Source organism: Micropterus dolomieu, linkage group LG03 (assembly GCF_021292245.1).
Source record: "Micropterus dolomieu isolate WLL.071019.BEF.003 ecotype Adirondacks linkage group LG03, ASM2129224v1, whole genome shotgun sequence".
Lineage (NCBI taxonomy): Eukaryota > Metazoa > Chordata > Actinopteri > Centrarchiformes > Centrarchidae > Micropterus > Micropterus dolomieu.
Window position 1 is genome coordinate 3,032,296 of NC_060152.1, and position 22,214 is coordinate 3,054,509.

The window sequence follows — 22,214 nt, forward strand, 5'->3', positions numbered from 1 at the left end:
AAACTTATACATCAGAAGAACATAATTGAATTTAAGGTATAAAAGATATAAATATGTAGTAGTAGTTGAAGAGCAGTAGGATTGAAATCTACCGTACAAGATTTGGGTTATAAACGTAATATTCCTTGTTCCTAAAAAGCAGGTTTGACGTCAAAGCATGCACGCACACAGAAGTGCTATTCTGCAATTTAAGCACGTCACGGATCAGGTATTGTTTCTTACAGAGTAACTGTTGCATGGGAATGTAGGTATTTGGAATGTGACCAGTTTTGCAGTATCAAAGGAGGGAGCGTGCAGCAGATGTGACGTCGCCTGTGATGTTGCTGGAATGCTCCCGTGAGAAAGAAACCGAGTACTCCACACTTTAAAAAAAGAGTCATTTCCTTTTATTGTTAAACATATGGTGATATTCTATACTTTTCTTCATGTCAGCAAATCACATGAAAACTCCCAAACCAACAAGTATTGCCTTGGTATCAAAGCCTGATATCGCTTCTTCCTCTGTGCCATAGAGCTCCATTGTTACCAAAGAACCATTAAAAACACATCAGTGAGCCACACTGCGTTTATTACCATGAGCTTACACACTGCAGTTTGACTCAGTTCCATATACAGGGTACTGCTGTCCTCAGGTTGGTATAACATTTTGTAAAAACTACAGTGACCAGCTGATTTAGGGAAAAGAAATTACTGAGCCTTTTTTTTAAAATACTTTAAAATAGTTTATTTGTGACCCAATTTTAAAGATTTACATCAGCAGGAAATGGTAGGCTTGGAGCTGAGAGACACAGACAGGGAAGGGAAGTGATTCAATACAAACCAAACGGTTTCAAAACATTTAAAGAAATGTGTCAAATTTTTGAACTTTTTTCATGATCATTTCTAGTAAATTCTTGAAACAAATTTGTTTGGATTGTAAATATGTTTTTAAAAAATACTATGCCAAGGGAAGGCCAAAACATCAAGTCTTGAGAAAGAAAGAGGCTGTGCACACTTCAGTTCCTACAGGTTCAATGCAGGTATTTCATCAAAAAGGCAAGTCTCATCAGGGAAAATGTGTGACAAAAGCATATATATAATGGCCTAGTAATAGTCCAGAGTGACTTAGAATATTTTTTGCAGTGTAACATGGAAAGAGTCCAGGTACGTTTGTCTTTTTTCACCACGCGCTGAGACGACTGAAACAAAAGAGGAATGACGTTGAGAGAGAGTGGAAAGAAAATAGTTCTGGAGAGAGAGTGACACGGGATGCAGAAAAAAATCAGAGCGCTGCCAAAAAACAATGTTTGAGTTGCAGAAACGATGAGGAGCATGTGGTGCGACAGAGCGATCCAACTCGCTAATGAGAACACACACAGGCAAACATCAACACACACAAACAAAGAGCTGAATATACACACCCAGGCAGCCAAGCAGAGTTCACAGGTAGATACAGATACTAAAAACATCAAAACAGACAAACACACAGCCTCCTCCATCTCTCCACCCTTCACCAAATCTCTCTCTCTCTCTCTCTGTTTTTTTGTTTTTTTTATGTGTCTCTCCAGCTAATGGCTACATCAGTGCCAGGGCCTCCCCGGGCCTCCTCTCCGTATCCAACGGCAACAGCCTGGGGAAAGTAGTCCCGGCTAAGTCTCCGCCTCCGCCCAGCCCTCAGATGGTCAACAGCCGCAAGCCGGACCTGAGGGTCATCACCTCGCAGAGCGGCAAGAGCCTCATGCAGCTGGTGAGGAGAACACAACTACAGAAGCCACATGGGGACAAATGATGGGTTCAAGCTCACAGGGGACGGGACAAAAAATATAGTCAGAGCTGAATGTGAATAGTGCTTTATCTCAGCATTTGTCAAGGTTAGGTAGCATAAACTGTGGCTTATAATGAAGCAGTAGATGGATTGAAGCTTTATCACACAAAGGCGTGCTCCTGTTGAGGCACTCGTGGAAAAAATAAAGAATAATTATTTGTCAATAATTATTTACACCGTAATCTGTCTTTCCTTCTACTTGTTATATTTTTGCCTATTAATACAATGGGCCTCATGCAATAACCACTCACAAAGAGATCTTTTTGAGCGGCATGTTTGAGTGACTCGAGTCATGAGCAGACAGCGTGCCTCTCTGTACAGGGAAAAACACTTGTTTGACATAAGAACTTCAATGCCTCCATCTGAATGAATGAATCTTTTGGCATTACAACTTAAACAATTCAGTAGTTGAATGGAAGGATGATTCTCAGCCTCTAATAGCTGCCTCGGGGTCTTTTAAGTAGGCAGCTGTCCAGGGGAACACCCTCTGTTGCACACAACAGTGTAACAACATGTAATGTATTTCTGTGGCTGTCTCATCCCCTTAGCTTTTTCCCATTTTAGTCTTGCTTTAGGAAAGGTATCTAACTTCATGCTGAGCCATTCCATCTTTATTTCTGTCACAATACAGCTTTGTGTTCACAGCTGTAAGAATATTTTCCTTATTGCAGTTTAAGGCCATTGATTATTATTTCTGATGAAATCTCACAAAAGCACACCCACTAATGAACAGCTGGCATTTATCATCAGGTTGAAATGAGAAAGTTACAAGAAGTTTTTGCAGGTAGAGTTTGGTGAATCCAACTTAGAAGATTCACAAGAGGTTTAGGATAAGATTCCCAAAATGTTCTGGCCCATTATTTAAAAGCTACTGGATTTAAATAGATACTCCACACCCTTTGCATCCAAGTTAAACTGCCCCCTTTATACAATTATTATTATATCACACAAATTTACATTTGTTTTCCTATTTTTGGACTTCTGGGCTTCTAAATCCCTCTTTCTGCAAAATAAGTTAATTTTGATTTCAACAGCTTTTAAACAAAAGGAAGTCAGGTTCTCTATCAACAAGTAGTTTTAAAAGCAAAAGCTAGCTTGACATTTAGAAGTCACAGATCCATAGACAAATCCCAGGCAGACATCTTGGGGATGTTGAATGAATATTCCTCCTCTCTTTGTGCATTTCCACATCTGGACCCAGTCATTCTCCTCCAGCCATCGATCAGTTTGGCTGCTTTATGACATCATAGTTGAGGAGTTCAGCTTTAGCGTTGACTGTGCAACACTGCTTTAAAACTAGAGGCCCTGACGTCAGTATCACTGTAATGTAACTAGAAAAATATTGTCAGCTATACTACATTAACTTTAATTTCATATCCCACTGCAGTTAGTTGTTTTAGAAACATAACCGTCCTCTGTTTTTTACCCCCCTCCCCTCCAAACGCTGTGCAGACAGAGGAAGAGCTGGAGTTGGTGAGTGAGGTGAATAGACTTCTAGACTTTTAGCCTTGTGGCTGTGGTGTCTAACTCTGTGTGATCTCACTGAGCATGAGTGTGACACAGTCAGCAGACACATCCCATCAGGGTTGACTCACTGGCACCGGTGCTATGACAAGAGTAGAAGAAGTGCAGTTAGAGCGTCAGAGCACCCGGTGAACTCGGAGCATCAGAGCAACAGACACACAGTGGACAAATCACCTGGTTGCACTGGTTCCTGGAGGGTTTGGACTGTAGTGTTCAGGGTTCACTACAAGCTGACCTATATTAGGTTTCCCTCGCGGGTGATGTTTTTATTTCAAGCCTCTTGGAGTCCCGTGGAGATGTAAACTTAAGTCCAAGTCAAATCTGAAGTCCTCATGTTTGTGACTTGACTCACCTGCTGTGAGATTTGACTTGACACGCGACTCCCAAAAGACTTGACTTGAGCTTCAAAGAGGTTTCAGCTGTACCTGGTAAAATCCCTGAACAATACAGAATAAGACAGGCAGGCCTTGCACGGCCACACATCTTTCATGTTAAATTATTAGGCCTTTGCATTAAAGTACAAAAAAACCCCACTGTTAACACAGTTTTAAAAGGAAAATTATCCATTATGTTTGGCCTCACTCAGACCAGATAGACTTCCATCTTGACTTGGAATTTGCTTTTGACTTAAAGAAATAGTTTGACATTTTGGGAAATACACATATTTGTTTACTTGCAGAGAATTAGATCAGAAGGTTGAGACCATTCTTTAATGAAAGATTTTTTTTTGAAAGAATATGGTAGATAGAAGCTACCAGCAGCTAGCTATTTTAGCTTAACATAAAGACTGGGAACAAGGAGAACAGCTTGCCTGGCTCTGTCTGAAGAAAACACAAAAACTCCTCTAAAGCTCATTTATTAACACATTTTGTCTCGTTTATTTAATTTGTACAAAAATATATATGTAAAAATTACAATTCACTGTTTTATGAGGCGTTATGGGCCAAACTATTTCTTGGCTGAGACTAGCTTCATACTTAGCTTACAGTCATGCGAATGATATCAACCTTCTAATCTAAATGTCCTCTTTGTTAAGACTTGACTTTGATTCTCTTAATTATGATTAATTTAGTGGGAATCAGCCGAGAGCCTTTTTTGAAGGGCCAGCAGACTTTATGTTGTGTTTTCCAGTAACTTACTCTGCCCACTGTGCTTGGGACAAGCTTTAAAAAATGATACAATTGTACAATTACAGATCTATTAGATTGTGCTAAATGTGATGGTACAGTAGAGCTCATGTGTGCAGTACAAACAGTCCATAAAGAGAAATTGAGGGAACCAGAGCAACCAGCTGTCTCTGACGCTCTGTGTGAAAGCTGCTCAGCATGTGCATGTTTGGTTTCATCTGAGTGTCAATGCACTGAGGATCAGAGTGAAGAAAGATCACAAAGTCTCCAACCTGGAACACAGACGGCCATGTTGGAGTCCGACACGCTGACCCCTTCAGTCCAACACACGCACGCACATGCATAAATATACACACACGTAAGCCTCAAACACGCCTCACGTTGTGTGTTCATTCCTCACATACCTCTCTGCAAACATTTACACACATACCTTTTCTTACACACACACACTCATCTCCACTGTCATCCTTGTCGATGCATGCGTTCCTGTCAGCATGATTCTCTAGCACAACGATGCCTCTCATAACACCTTGCGCCGTGACGCTACATAACCCAAGCGCCCGGCCCTGGTGACAGCGTTGCTGTGCCAACGCCACCTTGAGATGCGAGACACTTCTCATCTTCCACGCAGATGTTAAAGTGTCACCGAAAAGTCAAATGCCTCAGAGAGAACCGAGGTGCTTGGATTTTCTCACAGGGGGCAGAAACCCTTCTGTGTGTGGCACGATGAATAAAACATCTTCCGATGCCCTGCACAGGCAAAGTAAAGTAATTTAACTTTGTATTATGTCAGACTTTAGTTATTAGTGCTCTGTTGGATTTGTTTTAGAATAGTTTTCTTTATTTAGTCTGCCAATAAAACTTTAAACGTGGCAGGAAAACTCAGGGTTGAAAGTTAATTAGTTGGTGCACTTCAGCTTTATAAAGCAGAGGGTGCAATTAAATCACAGGAGAATGTATTTGTTTTTTATTTCAACTAGAAGCAGAACACGCTCTGTTTATAGTGAAATATTTCAGTAGTAACAGCGTACTTAAATTGTTCTCAGACACATTACAAGGTCTCTGCATCCACTCTGCTGTGCAGTGAAGGAGCACATGCTAGCCATTATCATTATTGCTGTTGAAAATGGATGAAGTCATGTGCCGTGAACTCCTACACTGGGCCCATATAAGGAGAAAAAGACACGATTCGTTGTGGAAACAGACCAGATTTTCTCACGACACGGAGCCACAACACTGGATCCAAAGATCCAAGAAAGAGAGGGGTTGGTTGTAAATCTTAGATGGATGTTTAAGCATCTTTTGTCAGAGTATTTACACGATTACACACATTACAAATGCTTATATGTAAACCAGAATTCCATAACATGACACCAAAACTTTGAGATATGATCTCACTAGTTCCAGACTACCATTGAAATTTTGCACAAAACAAAGTTTTCAGCTTGAATTAAGTATACTGTACACAGAGGAGATGCAGATAATTATACATCATTACATTTGACACAATTATTTATATATTAAATTTGTAAGAAATCAGACTACTCTTTATTTCGGTGGGGACCCCTTAGAACCGCCCTCTGGCCCCATGAAGGCCCCCAGTACCCATGTTTAGAACCATTGTAGCAGTAATCACCTCTTCCACTTCCAGTGTCTCCAGTTTTCTTAACTTCCTCCGTCCATCTCTCTGTCTTCCCAGAATGCTCAGCGGCTAGGTGGCTCCCAGGTGGCGCAGTCGCTCACCACACCAGTGGTCTCCGTGGCAACACCCAGTCTCCTAGCGCCCTTCTCCGGCATGCAAACGGCCTACAACACCGGTAAGACAGCGAGGGCAGCTCAAACTGAATCTGTCTGTTCACATCAGGGCGAGAAATGGACTACTCCATCCACCAAGACTGACTTAAAAACATTAAGCCAAGCAAAAGATATAGTCTGCATTATGTCATGAAGAATCTTGAGTGTCGTAGAAACTTGAAAACCTTGCAGTGTGATGCCACAAACCACTATGAATATTCACTTTGTTCATTGTGTGAGAGCTTCTGGAATGATTCCACTTCAAAGGTCTCCATTAATATGGATTAGCCCTGATTAATATTGATGCACCAGAAAGTTGTATGATGTAAAACAATCCCCCTCACCCCTCCTCTCCACCTCCTTTCTGCGTCTTTCTCCCTCTGTGACTTCCTCTCCCATCTCTTAATCTCAGAGTACCAGCTGACGAGTGCAGATCTCACAGCGCTCCAGACATTCACACCACCAGGGCTGGTGCCTGGGAACATGGCTGCCTGGCAACAGCAACCGACGGTCTCCCATCAACAACAGCAGCAGCAGCAGCAGCAGCAACAGCAACAGTCACAGCAGCTGAGCTTGGCATCGCTCAGTAACTTGGTGTAAGCTCCCTTTTCGTCATCCAGCAAACTCGTAAATTAGTTTTATTCTCCTGACCTTTGACCTTTTCCCTTAAACATCCAACCAATAGACTTGTGCCATGTATGTCACACATACACATGAAACACTTCTGCACGGAGCAGTAGCATCACCCCAGCTGCGGTTGATTCATCTCGGTGGTGACCTAGATACTTCCCCCCCCTTCCCTCCCCCCTCACTCAGCATCTGACTCCCACAGGAGTCCCTCTCTGATTTAGCTCCTGGCAGCGAGGCGAGGCTGTGTTATCCAGCACACAGACACACAGGATTTAAAATTATAAAAGCTGGACTGGCTCTCAACCTCAAAAGGTCTTACTTACTACTAAAGTGTCCCTCTAGTCGGTCTGGGCACCCCCAAAGTGCACGTCTGGTTAGCTTTGGCAAATTTTCTTGTTACCTTAAAGGAAAATGACCCCAAACCCTACTTATGAAATAACTGTCCCTTTTTCTTTTTCTCCACGACCACTTCCAGAGTCTGGAGACACTACTGTGCCTACTGTTATTTTGTCTGGTTAGTCCTCTCTCAATACAGTACAACTCTTGTCCATGTTAAAGGTTCAATGAAAAATATGAACCTTCAGAAAAACCTATTTGGCATTAACAGACATTAGACTAAGACCCTGAGATCTAAGTTTATCTATGTTTATCTTTGCAAAATGCATAATATGTTACTGTATAACTACTGATGGGCTTGCTGTTCTCCTCAGAATTAAGATGGACATTGACCATTACAATGTGTTTGGCATTAGTTGGAGGAAAATTGCAACAGTGATGAGCCTGGGTCGAACACTCCCCCATTACCACTGGTTGGAAAAATAAATGAATGCTGGAATAATTGTCCACCCTAAGTTCACACAAGTTAGCTGCCAAATCATCCGTTATAAAACGAGCGAAGAAAGAGTTTTTAGATATGTTTTTAAGATTTAGTAGAACTAAAGACACCTGTGTCACAGGCTTTGTAGGACCACGAACGTTCAGTTTAGCCTGTGCTGATGCTAACAAGTGAGTTTACAATAGTTAAGATTTATGAAGTCTTTTATGAGTTCGGCTCTTGGCTCCTCTAAAACACAATTTGAGGTAAGCCTGCTGAACCTTCATATTCTGGTGATCTGATAACAACAAGAGACACCTCAAGTCAGTCTGTACAGCGTCTCTTAACTTTCAGCCAGTATCATACAGGAAACAGATGAAATAATGAAAACATTTCCTGTAAAGGGATCTGAACTTTGAAGTAATGAGAAAAAACAAACACTGCAACCACAGCTGTGTCATCTGAGGTTGGATGTCAGCCTTAATTTGTGACCACTGTGACTTTACTGCTTTTTAGTGATGCAGCTCTTCTGTGGGCGTGATGTCTTTATAATTAAGAGTGTTTCCTGAGAGAGTTCTTTGAGACGTCTCATGTTGCTTTGGAAACTTTATAGCAGATCACTTCCAATAATTGCTAATAACCGACGTTTATCAGTGTTTTTGTGATTAAGTTAATTCAGAGATTAAGTCCTTATCAGTAAGGTGTTTACATTATTTTGTTTTCCCATGAAAACACATTACAGGTAGGTGGGAGCCGCCCAATCTTGCATCTCCAAGAATGTTTCCAATTTATTTTAATGTGTACAAAACTAATCTTGCCTGAGCTCTATCAGGCATATTTGTGTCATTTGTGTAACCAATCTGGCTGTGCTAGGCTAACCTGTGGATGGGGGAGCAGCTTGTAACTCCCTCTTGTTTTGTCCTCCCTTCCCCCTTTTCTCCACAGCATGTGGGGTGCAGAGAAACAGAATGCAGAGATGGTTAACTGCATCTCCAATTTTGCTGCTAACCTGAGGTGAATGACATGATAGTGTCTAGTGCTATGCAGCTCTGCCATGCCTTTTATCTGTGAAGTTATTATACTGCTCCTGCGCTGTATGAGCCAAAACAACAAAATAACCCTAAGAAATTACAGAATAGATGCAATTACATGACAAACATGATATCAAACCATCTTTTCTCTCCATTTGTGTGTTGAATGTGACGCCTGTTGTTGCTTTGCTGTCTCTGTACTTCATTGCTGTTTCAGTTCCGTCAAGGCAACCCCCCCCACCCACCCCCCCACCGATTGTCACTTTACTAGTGTGGTTGTAAGAGTTTTCATGCCACCTAAAGCTTAGATCTGAAGCTCTTTGGAAGTGTCATGAACAAAGAGAGAAGATGCTGCAGTGTGACAGCCTTGCTAGCTTCTCAAATGAAAGGACTCTCTGGTTGCTGCTTTTAGTCCCAAACACTGTCCCAGCACACAGCTGTGCTCCACCGACATGCTTACTGCATTAAAATTTAACTTTTCAGCCGTTTAGCTATGACTGTCAGCTGACTGGAAGCTTCAGTTCCTCAGATATATGTAGGCCTGAAATTCCTACAGTAGCATGACTAAAAAGAATAATTTAGATGTAGCTTAGCTGTCACATCCATACACGTATACACAATTGAAATAAGCATTTAACATTATACAGCCCCCTTAATGCTAATATCCTTTTGTTAAGAACAGTATAAGCTACAAATGCATCTTGGCGTTAAGTTCATTTAAGAGACACTACAGCTGCTCTGAATCTGTGTCACAAAAAAAGCAAATTAAAGATAACAAATGTGTTAAAAGAAGAATACTTCAAATAACGTCAGCTGTCAGGAAGGAGGCTGTTTGTTTGTTTCTCTATCTAACAAGATGAAAATTGTCCATGCAAATATGATAATAGGTTGTTTGTTATTGTATACAGCAGCTGTGACTCCAGGGGGTTCAGCACAAAGCAGTATATAGTTAACACTTAACCACCAGCTCGTACACAGCACACTTCATATCGCCTTATAAATGTTAACAAATGGCTGTCCAGATTGTATGAAATCCTGCAGCAAACAGATCTGTTAAACCACTCAGAGACTCTGAAAAAGCAGCCAGCTTTGAGGACAATTGAGTTTTATACATACAAACATTACCTGTAACATTTAATTGCAATTTCTCTTTTTATATTTCCATGTTGTATTAAAACGACCAGTCCTGCTCCTCAGATGTGAAGGATTTTTTCCATGATGGTAAACTGAATATCTTTGGGTTTCGGACTGAAGATCTCATCATGGGGTCTGGGAACTTTTTGCTGGAATTTTTTTGACAAAGACTTAATCAAGAAAATAATCTGCAAATTAATCTAAGATGGAAAAAATCAAAAGTTGGAGCCATGGTTGTCAGTATCAAACAATTTTAGTCAGAATGTTTATTGTGCCTTAATAAGAATAAAGATATTCTTTTAAAACATTGGGAACAATAATCATTAATTTCACTGAATTAGCAGTATTAATTCTTTCCATTCTCAGGTTTAACACTAGAATGAACACCAGGCAGGTTTACTGCGTTGTGTGTGGGATCAGGGTGACAGATTCGCTGTCACTGAAAACAAGCGAGCACCACAGAAATGTGGGAAGCTTTCCCAGCGCACCAAACTGTTCTCTCGGCAGAATGGAAAATCGTGCCGTCCTAGGACAGCCCAGGCAGACGTGGACCCTTCTGCAGCCCAGACTGCTCCGGTTTGTTTTCGATTTCATCACAGCGCGGCCTCACAGCGAGCAAACAAGCTCTTCCAATCAAACAGTGAATGACGGTTTGGCTGTGAGCCTCGCCTTCGCTGTCGTCCACACTTTTCCTCGCCACAGGCTCCACAAGGAAATGATTTCTGTCATCTTACCCTCTCCCACCCCCGCTTTTTAATCATGCCTCTTCCACTACTTCGTCTTTCCGCTTATTTCCTGCTCTTTTGTCAGACTCTGTTTAATTCGGCATGCACCTGTTGACGCTCATCTTCCTCCTCACTCCCCAATCTAAATGTTAATGTCACGGCTGCCCCCTAAACTCCCTCCCTGCAGAGCCTCCTTTTCAGCTGGTTTGCCTGTTTATATGGAATTGCTCTACGTATGCCGTTTGTTATTTGTTTCCTCGCTGAGTCAGTGTGTTATCAGCAGACGGGGCCTCCATTTGTGACCCCTTAGCAGGAAATAAACAGAGAGACTTTCAGGGACATTGTCTGCGAGTCCATCAGTGTTGTTTTTGTCCTTTTTATCCATCCATGTGCGTAGCTACTAATCTATCATTATGGAGCTAACAGAGTAGATAAAATGTTTTATTAGCGGCTGAAGTTTCTGCCTAGTTCTCCACACTTTGTTCTGCTTTTTTAGCCCATAAAACACACACTTTGTCTTCCTCAGTCTGTCTCTCTCTCCCCTCCCTTCTCCCGGCTCTCTCTCAGCTGTGGTTTGAGAGGGAAAAAAAAAACACAGACAGTGCACACATTGCTAAATTGCTTACAGGACACTGTTTGTCGGCAGGGCACAATGCACACATGATATCAGAGGCTGTTCAGTAAAACCTCCCCAGAGGGATCCTTGTTTTCCCAGACTACAGATTAGAAACCACATTCTTGAAACCAGCAGCAGCATCATCGGGCTTCATGCTACTCGGAAGATAGTATTCTGTTTTAATTGCGTTGTCACAGGTTACTTTGATCCACATTAAAAAGCAAAAACGTCAGACTTTGCATGCAGCAATCAAGAAATCTCTGCTTACTAGCAACCAGCTGATTGTCTTAACATGTTGGATTCTTAGAAACAAATAACTTATTTTACTGTAAATTCTCAAAAAAAAGGGCAGGAATTAAAGGCTGAGAGGACAAAAAGTAAATTAGCAGTGTCTGTCCAATAATTGCTGTCACAGTATATACTGCATTTTGTAAATTTAGCATTATTTCACCCCAAATTCGCCAGTAAAGCAGGTGCAAGGGAAGTTAGAGGTAAACCAGTAAAAAGGGGAACAGAAGTTTTTAGTAGCCTGTTTAAAATATGCTATTTGATCATTTATGGAATGTTCCTTTAATGACAGTCTGCACTGAGATTCTGGTCCAATTTTAGTCAAAGCCAATGACTTCAAGTTTATTGGAGCTGACTGTGAAAATGCTTTGCGTGTGGATGACTGTCAACTTTGTGTCAGCGCAGGCTTTAACACTTCCTGCCGTACCCTGCTCTACCTCTAACAACATCTCAGTGTGACTGAAGCAGCTGTTGAAGCTATTTTTTTTCTTGTTGTAGCCATGTCTGGACTGACCGTGACTAGACCTCCGTCCCACTGTTTCCCTGCTGTTTTAGCTTTTTTTTAAACTTGCTTGTCTCTTTTTCCACCTCCCTCCACAGCTTGGCCTCTCAATCCAACTTGCTCTTTGGCAGGGAGGAGGGCCTCTGCTGGTACTGTACTCTCTACACTTCAGCCACACAGCTACAGCACACCGCTTTCCCAAAATATCTGCTGCACGAAGGAACCGCAGCACAGTTTCAACAAAACTTGAACTGCAAAGTTTGCTACTGAAATGAAGAGATGTTAAAAAATAAAAGATGAAACAGGCCAACACAAAAAATGTACATGTAATTAGGCATACATTGAAAGATAGAACTAAATATGTTAAAGTTAAGCGTATGACTTAAATTACAAATTTAAGGTATCAAAGGTTTTGAAGTGTTTCCAAGTTTCCAACACTGTTCTAAGTGGAACAGTGGGTGTTAAATGACATCTACATGCCATACAATGCCATGTATTACATATACACAAACATACATACATACAGGATCCTACATCTCCCTACTTCAGTAAATGTGTCTGATTTGAATATAATTAAGAAACAGGTGATTTGCAGCGTCCTCTGAAAAGCAGAGCATTTTGGGAAACATGGCTGTATCTCATCACACCGCACTGTAACCAAGTGTCTGCTTCTGGCTGTGCTCGCTATGCTGTTAGCGCTCAGGAGTAGCCTGCCGCTCTCGCCTTCATCACTGTCGCCGGCCCGCTGACTCTGCCGTTTTCACTCGCCATAGCAACGGCACCCCAGTGGCACCGCCATCCATCTACCTGCGCCGGCCTGAGCCCCGACGCGCACGTTTGATGAAGTGGGCATGGCAAAAGACGGAGTGAGCCTTTCCACAGCAGAGGGACTGGTGTGTGTGTGTGTGTGTGTGAGAGAGAGCGTATAGGAGGGAAGCAGCATTTGTATGTAAGACACCAAGAGTGCACGAGTGTAAGTGTGTCAGAAATGGAGCAAGGCAGGGAGCACATTTAAGTGCTGCAGACCCAGATCGCCTGAAGGACTATCTTAAATCCCCCTCTCTGTCTGCCAGTAATTGAGGGAATATTAGAGATACGGTGCTGCAGATGGCTCATGATATGACATATTAGAACACACCCGAGGGGCGAAACGCAGTAATTGGGAGCTTCAAATTCTGATAGACTGTGTCAAGCCGGGGGAGAGAGAGAAAACGAGCACTATCCGAAAAATCCTGTCGACACCGTCAAAGAAGCGAGCCACGGTGCAGCGTCAACAGCCGGTGTCAGCCTCAGTGACAGGTTCGACTCAGCCTCCAGCCAGCGGAGGAGGCGGGGGTGGAGGCTGAGTGTGAGGGTGGAGGGGCTGATCAAAGAGTCGAGGCAGGTAGAAGCACAGACACTGACATAGATGTAAGCTCCTCATTTTGGCATATGACTTTGTCCCGAGCATCTTAAGGCACATGCACAGAAATCACGTTTAGAGCAGCTTAATTAAAGGTTGGAGTGTGTTCTCACAGGCCCATAAAGATAGGAGATATAGGACTAGAACATCCCTCAAGTCTAAACGCTGGTGCTGGCTGAATAAATCCATGTCATACAGACAGCTATCCTGCAAAAAAAGTTGTACTTGGCCACGACACAATGTGATGTCATCCACCAATGCACTACTTTGGCCAATCAAATACATGAAAGCACACATTCCTGCTAGATTATTTGTCACATGAACAAAATAATTCTACTGCTTGGGACCCTCAAGACAGAGGAAAATCATTTTTTGTGTTGTGACAAGTTTATGTTCCTAATGGTGTAAATCTCTGTGCAGCATCTGTAAAATCCTGATAACTGATGGATGTATTACTCACACTGTCATATTTCACCGGTATCTGTAGTCACATGCTCACACAAACGCAGGCGTTCTTTGAGCACGGTGCTATTTTTGGTCTGAACCCTGTCAACAGGTGGAACACAGGCACTCTTGATTGAATCTCCTGGAACAATCGCATGATTCTGGTTGTGATGAACTGCAATACTCAGTCTGAAAGACAGAATCACAAACATATGTAAAGAGCAGCATCCAACATTTGGGTCATGAAACGCAGGCAACAGACTTTTGAAGGATTCGTCTTTTATTATTATCAGATCCACATTGCCTCAGACTGGGCTCCTCATCTTCAAGAGGAAAGCAGAGGAATCATTAACTCTCGTGTTTATTTTTATATTCAGGTTAGCTAGCTAATACTAATTTGACAGCTCCACAGTTTTGTCAAACAGTGATTTGGATTTTCTTGAATCCTTAGACTTCTTAATTGCTCTGTTAAAAGCAGCAGAATTGGGGGTTTCTTGGTTTTAAGCATCAGAAAAAAGTGTCCTGTCTAATGACAACCTTGAGTGTTTTATTTGAGTTGTTGAGAATAATAGCATTAAAACTCCAACCACATATTGACACAGTTGCCTAAGTTGCTTCCACTGGAACTGTCGTGCCGTTTGTTAGGAGACATAATCCAAACCAACGATTAGAAAGAACCCACAAATGGAAAGGGTTATGAAAAGGCAGGAGTAGACAGATGTTGATATGTGATAGCCAGCAGTTTGCCTGCGCTCTGGACTGATGCTGAGCTGATCTGTTATGGAATTAGCATCAGAGAAGGTAACTTGCAGCAAAGGGGTGTGCTCTTACAAGGAATGCTTCAAAAACCTCACACCTTGCAGGTTGAAAGTTTCCAATGATCTCGTATGACTTATTTTACAAGCTCCTATTTGCTTGTAATTGCGCAATGTGAACTTTAACAAATCCAAATTGCAAGGATGTTTGGGCTGCATGGCTTATGGATTTTGCTTTTATGTGGCCTATGTAGTCCTACTTGTTTTGTGTGTCCTTGTTCTCCATGTGCGGAAGTGCACCCAAGCCTACCTTTGCCTGGTTTGTAGCATTGCCGCAGAGTGTCTCGGGTGTTTGTCTTTGAAAATGGCTAGCTTATCCTTGTTTATGTTTATCTGTATATGGTGATGCATTCATTTGACAGTGACCATTCCTTGAATTTTTTGCAATATTGGCTGACCTCTGTTTCATCCCTGCAAACTGTTGTCTAATGAAGGTCTGCTCTCATGTAATGTTCAAGGATAATACAGGTAGTTGTATAATAATGCTCCTGATACTGTCGGTAGTCACTCTTTTTGTTTCCCTTTGTTCTCTTCTTTCTATCCTTCTCCACCTCTCCAGGCCGATGGGCCAGATACCTCAGGGCGCCGCACTGACAGTCAACACAAACCCCAACATCAACATCAAGTCCGAACCTGTCTCACCAAACCGCGACCGCAGCACTCCCAGCTCCACCTGTGGCTCCGGGGGAGGTGGAGGAGCCCAGGGTCAAGTCCAGGGACAAGGTCTCGTAACGGTCGCCTACCCTGGTACCCTGCGCCTGGAAGTGGGAGGTCAGGGCCGCTCACCAGTCGACAGCCTCAGCAGCAACGGCAGTTCGTATGAGGGCAGCGACCGGGACGACGGCAACCAGGGACGAGGCGGGGGTCAGGACTTCCACCACCAAGTCAGCGCTGGAGCCCAGCAGCCCACCATGGTCCTCCTGCGGCCCTCTTCGACCGAGCCCCAGGAGCAGGACGGGACCAACGTCAAGAGAATGAGACTGGATACCTGGGTCACATGAAGAGATGATCTGAGATGGATGGACGGACAGAAGGAGGATGTAGATGGAGATGTGTACTTGTGGCTTGTGTAGATGCCCCCACCAGCCCTGATGACCCCAATCTCCTTCCCCATGCATACACACACACACACATACATATATACTGTATGTATGTGTGTGTGTATATATATACATACATATATACACACACACACACCTGCCATCGACCCAGTAAGCTACTGTCCACACAGGAAACGCTGACCTCACACAAGCATGCTAACACACTCTCATGTCGCACGTATAGACACACACTTGTATGTGCTCACACATTTGAACTCTAATGTACTTTCACTCTCACACACAGACAGAACCCCAAGGGGGTTGGGCCACCAAACCAGGGATTATTTGTCAAAACAACTACAATGTTGGACTTTGTTCAGCTGTATTTGAATAGAAGTGAATGAGTATGTTTTTAATCAGGCTACAGGGGCTAGTAAAACCCTAAATTTGGCCGCTCGGACTATTTCACCTGATATGTTGACAGCCACTGGCAGAGCAGACATATGTACCAGCTGTGGTTTCCCAGCATGCCCTGCGTTGGGTTAGCGGCTGGTGGTATTCTCCCACCCTCATGTCCTTATTGTCTGTTTTTCCATAGTAGGTTTTGGTCAAACACAACTGCACTGCTTTAAGTCAGTGCCACCAAGTGAGTCCACATCTTTGTACACATCGGCCCGACCACACTTGTATTGCTATATAGCTCTAGATTCTTGTTTCTTGTCTTAGAGCCTGGGCCATTTTGCTCTTTTTAAAGCGTGGAATTTTGTCCTTCTGTCTTGACTATTGATCTTTAGAGTTTGGATTTGTTTCAGTTTTGAATATGAGGACACTAAAAGAAAAACTCGCCTCCCTCCCCAGCCGGTGGCCGTGTCAACAGGCTGGCACTTTGGCCCTGTACAAGACTGACGACCCCGGGGTCTTCATTTAATCTGAACCATGCAGACTAGCTGTAAAACGAGGAACATGATTTGTTACCGAGGTAAAAGACTGCTTTTCTTTGAATCAGGGACGAGCTGCAACAGCTCAATGACACATGACGAAGATACTCCCAGTTTCGCCCACATCTTGTCAACTACAGATGCTGAGAAAGGCGTGTGTGTTTGTGTGTGTGTGTTTGGTGTGTATGTGTGTATACGGGTTTGTTACCTCAACTGGTTGTTTTTTAACAAAGTGATTTGGACAAATGCTCAATTTCATCCTTGAACACACCTGCAGTGCACACAGGTGAAATTATTTTTGTGAAGCGACTCATGTTTTGAATAGATACCTGATGTTCAAAGGGGAGATTCGTGAGGTACCATGTATATAAGCAATCTGTAACCTTTGTGGCTTTTGTGTGACAGGGATATGGTGTTTTGAAGGTTCAAAAAATAGATCATACAAGTATATATTTAAACAGCTTCAGGCGATAGCAAGGGCAGCTCTGCACCGGGGCAGGAGACTACAATAGATGACAGGGATTGTATATATTAACTATATATTCGGCAGGATATCCCTTAACGAAACAGAAAAAAAGCAAACACATTAATTCTCAGTGGATCGGTCTCTTTTTTTTAATTATTATTTATGCTTGTATATAAAGTGTAATATGTCGACTAGCCAAGAGAGGGTGCTGTAGAGGCAGAAAGGGAAGATGTAGCCGTGGTGACTCGGACTGTTTGGACTGGAGTGAGCAATGGTTAGGACTCTGTCACTGATGGAGCGCACTTTACCTTAACCCCCACCCCTGACACCTTAACACATCTGACCCATGGACACAGATACTGCACATGCACACTAGGGTTAGACTGATATACCTGGCTGGTTATAAGGCTTCTGTTAAAAATCTGATATTCAGCAGATACAAATACATTTGTGCACTATTTATTAAATTCTTTAAATTCTGTTTTGTTGTAGTTTAATTTAAATAATGTATTACTGTACATGAACCGATCAGAGCTCCCCTTACAACTCTTTATTGTGGCACAGTGGCTGTCTGCCAGAAATTAATTGATCACAGAACAGAAACTGTAAACATTAAAGCATAAGAGAAACGAAGTATAATTTTTTATATATTTTTTAATTTATATTCAAAAATGAATGAATAATGATAAATAATTGGCCTACAGTATAAGCTACTAAAAACATTTTAGAAGGAGTATCGCTGAACATTTATCATTCTGTGTGCATTTTTAGTTTAGTGTCCGGTGATGGTTTAAATTACCCTCTAAAAGGTTTTCCACCTTTAAAGTTTTTGCAGATATAATCACTACTTATTAAGTATTTTTTTGGCATATCCGTGTATTGAGTATTTACAGCGTCAGTACAAAAATGCCAGAATTATCTGTCACAAACATATCAGTCAAACTCTAGAGCAAACATACAGATAGTATACAGATAAGTGAGCCAAGGATGTCCCCTGTCCTCTTTTTTGTTTTATAGGTTTACCTTTTCCTCCTGTTAAAAGCCATGTATGTATATTTAAAGGATCTCTCCTTTCGCCTGTCACTGGTTGGCTGTAGTTTTATATTGCGGAGAGGTAAAAAGACTTATGAAGGTAGAAGGAATGTGAAGGATGTCATTTTTGTATTCTATAAAATTGGCGAGAGTGATTTCGGGTTTAGTGGGTAGATTTTAGAGACATAGTGGTCAAGAGTGCAAATTCATGTATTTATTTTTTCCTAAAAGCACTCTCAGCCTCCGTCCATTTGCTTGTTAAAAGCTTTGGAGGCAGAGTTTGAGTATCGTTTGTCGTTAAGCCGGAGGTTTCAGAACGAGTCTTGATCTTTTAATGACTACCTCCCAAATCCAGCGCAGACTTGTCAACTTTTTACCACATTCAGCGACCACATCCGTCTCATGGGCAGGCCCTCCTCACCTCCATCTCACCCCTGTCACTCACTCGCTCACTCAGTATGTTTGTTTTGCTCTCTGAAAGCTTAATCTCAAACCCCCCCAACCCCCACACACACACTTTCCATTACACACTACTTTTCTGTTTACTCCGTCCAGACAGCGAGTGTCAGCGCTGAAATGACAAATTAGTTTGGGGTCTTTTTCCATGGGTAACACAACCCCAGCCCCCCCAACCCCCAGCCTCATCACACACTACTCCCATCATCCTCCCCTCGCTTCATCTCCTTCTGTCACTCATTCACACGCACTCATCCGCTCTGTGACAAGTCTTGAGTGTCAATATTGCTTTTCTGAGCGTGTGGCAGAGTGAACATAAATCCCCTGAGTGTAAACACTTTGACTGTTAAGACTGTTGTACCCTGAGCTTCGAACAAAAAAAAAACCCTGCGTATAAGTCCGCAAGCCATAGCTTTGTAAAAATAAACAAAATGGCATCCTTTGCGTCGGGACTCGCAGGAGTTTTGTTAGTCACTGGTCGCATGAAGCCCTGGCGTGTTCTTTAGAGCAACACTAGGGGTCGCTGAAATCACAAAACAGAAAGACAATCGTGCTGAGAAATAATTTTAAGAACCTGCATCCCCCCGATAAAATGATACTTGCTCCTGTATAATGATGTTTAGAAGTCTCACTCACTTTCCAGTGTTAATTTGTGCTGGTGACAGTCTGTTTTTAATTGTTCTCTGAGAATTGATATTATTATTATTATCATCATTACGACAGCTTTCACTGACAGTAGCTGTTACGATGATATAGAAATCTGCGTTTATTTGTGTAGTTTAGGCATCTTGTTTTATTTGGAATTTGATTTTATTTTATTATATAAAAATATTCTATAAATATATTTTTTGTTTTCTCTTTTGGGGATTTGTTTTCTTTTTTTTTTCTTCAAAAAGGGTATTACTAATGTTGCACGATTTTTGATGACATGAAACAACCAACACAAGCGTAGTGATATTAGTACACATGTGGCTGTGGACGGAGGCGCTGAACGAGTTGACTGCGACAAACCGCTTCAGTGCTGCAACTTTGAGTGTAATGTACAAACCTCTCGGTCCACACATGCTAACATGGGTGGGGTGGGGGGGAGGGCAGCGTGACACGTCTAACTTATTTCTGACCAGACACAATGATGTCAATGCATGGGCGTTTAAAAACAAGCAAAGAGTGAATCATGTTATAGGAAATACAAATGTAATATCAACACAAATATACATCACACAGAAATACATTTAAGAAAAAAAAATGAAATTGAAGAAAAAAGTTTAAAATAAATTATAGCTAATATATTGTGTTCGGCTAGTCTGCTTTTTTGTTGTAAAGATAATTTTTTTTGTTGTTTTTGGAGAATGATATACAATTTGTGTATATTTTCATAAAAAAAGTATGCACTGATATGTTATTACAAATTCTATACTGCTTTTACAAAAAAAGTGTTTGTTATTGTACCAAAGTATCCATTGGTCCCCTCTTACCCGCCTTCCCTTTTTGCGTATGTTTTACCGTATTTTATATATTAAATAGACAAGTTGACCTACAGAAAGGTTTTTGAGTTTGTGTCATTTTTTGTGCGTCTGTTTATGGCCTGCTGTTGGATGTGACAGCAGTATCATGTTGTCACCACTAGATGGCACTCTAATGTTTGGTATTGGTGCTGCAGGTCACAAGCTGCAGTGGGTGCAGCTAATGGGTGAAGAAGTGTATAATTCTAAAATGTGATTTGTATTATTTTTTTTTTCTTAACAAGTGTGTGATAAAGTATTTGCTATCTGATTAGTTTCTGAAAAGCTTGTGCTAAGGAAGGTGGAAAAATGTTCTCAAACCATAACCCTTCATTTTAAGATGATCATCTTATCATTACTTCAAATGCCAATGTAATTTGCATATATTAAATATTTCAAGACTAACTTTACATTGAATTTTTCTACGTCAAGTCACACTTAAATTTGTGAGATGTAAAAGAAATTAGATTTTAAATTGAGACCAAATAACAACCCATTCAAAGTCTCCAGTGAACATATTCTTATATATTGCAAAGAGTATGGTCTGGACCTAAAGTGCAACAAGATAACTTTTGTTATGAATCGGTGCTATATAAATAAAATTAAACTGAATTGAAAATTAAATTGAATTGTGATTACACAACTTTTCAATATAACAAACTTGTACACTTGAGATAAGAAAACAGTTGGACTTATCTCAACATAACAAGCAATCATTCCTTCACCTCAATATAAAGTGTAAAGACAATGATCATTTAGTAATAATGGGTAAACACAGAAGTAACCGCTAAGAATAATTCTTTTGTGATCACAGGAAAATCATTCAGAGAATGGTTAAAGGCAACCAGTGAGTGAGCAGTAACAAAATTTAATCAATAATAATAAAAAATAAAATAAAAAAGATGTACTGAGAATATTGGTGAATATTTAATGTACTTAGTTACTTTCCAGCATTGCTGTATTAAAGCTTAATTTAATGATAGTTACTAGTACTACAAAGCATTGTTATGCAGAAAAAACCCAAACCCAACGCTATGAAGAATTGTTTAAATTAGCCCTGCCACAACCATTTTTTTACATTGTAGTTTTGCCACTTCCATAAAGCTGGATTAATCAGTATTTTTATATTAACAATCAATCAAATGATTGTCTCAGTGCTCTCAGCCAAAGCAGACAGACGCAGCGACTAGTTGGGGAATAAAGTGGACATTTAGCAGCTAAAGAGCCAGATATCTTTCTCAGGAGTTGGTGGAGACCAAAAACTGTACGTACGTTTATCAAGTGGACACAAACTTAACAACATAAAAAGGGCTGGACTAGGACAAAAAGTCGGCCCTGGCATTTTTGCCCTAGGTGGCCCACCCCTCGGCAATAACCTACACTATCAATCCATTTAGGGGGTCAGATTAGGGGTGTGATGAAACACTGGGATGTGTCATTTGCCTACTATTTAGAAAAAATATTAATAGATAAAATATTCAATAAGGGAGTCTGGGGGGCCTCCCCCAGAAGATTTTGAGCATTAAACACTTTCCTGCATTCTGGAGACATTTTCTGCACCAATATATGGTGGAAAGGTCTTTATTCTTATAAAGGGAAGAACTAAATTCAGGTGGCAAGTGACAATTCACAAAATAAAAATATAATAAAATATAATGCAGTAATCAGTAGCTTATTATTTTTTGCTTAAGTTATTCTTATAAAGGGAAGAACTAAATTCAGGTGGCAAGTGACAATTCACAAAATAAAAATATAATAAAATATAATGCAGTAATCAGTAGCTTATTATTTTTTGCTTAAGTTATTCTTATAAAGGGAAGAACTAAATTCAGGTGGCAAGTGACAATTCACAAAATAAAAATATAATAAAATATAATGCAGTAATCAGTAGCTTATTATTTTTTGCTTAAGTTATTCTTATAAAGGGAAGAACTAAATTCAGGTGGCAAGTGACAATTCACAAAATAAAAATATAATAAAATATAATGCAGTAATCAGTAGCTTATTATTTTTTGCTTAAGTTATTCTTATAAAGGGAAGAACTAAATTCAGGTGGCAAGTGACAATTCACAAAATAAAAATATAATAAAATATAATGCAGTAATCAGTAGCTTATTATTTTTTGCTTAA

The 22,214-nt window shown here is 41.0% G+C and overlaps 1 protein-coding gene across 5 annotated transcripts in view; it reads left to right on the forward strand.

The window, feature by feature from the left end:
- mef2d (myocyte enhancer factor 2d) overlaps positions 1–20,125 on the forward strand; it is a 197,701-nt gene extending 177,576 nt beyond the window's left edge. For 2 of the 5 annotated variants that reach the window (XM_046044987.1, XM_046044986.1), the window contains exons 7-12: positions 1,548–1,726; positions 3,257–3,286; positions 6,155–6,272; positions 6,662–6,845; positions 8,639–8,707; positions 15,210–20,125. In XM_046044987.1, coding sequence (XP_045900943.1) covers positions 1,548–1,726; positions 3,257–3,286; positions 6,155–6,272; positions 6,662–6,845; positions 8,639–8,707; positions 15,210–15,651 — 1,022 coding nt within the window. In that variant the 3' untranslated portion in view covers positions 15,652–20,125. The remainder of the gene's footprint in view (positions 1–1,547; positions 1,727–3,256; positions 3,287–6,154; positions 6,273–6,661; positions 6,846–8,638; positions 8,708–15,209) is intronic. The other 3 variants (XM_046044989.1, XM_046044988.1, XM_046044990.1) reach the window with 2 other exon arrangements.
- The last annotated feature ends 2,089 nt before the right edge of the window (positions 20,126–22,214 follow it).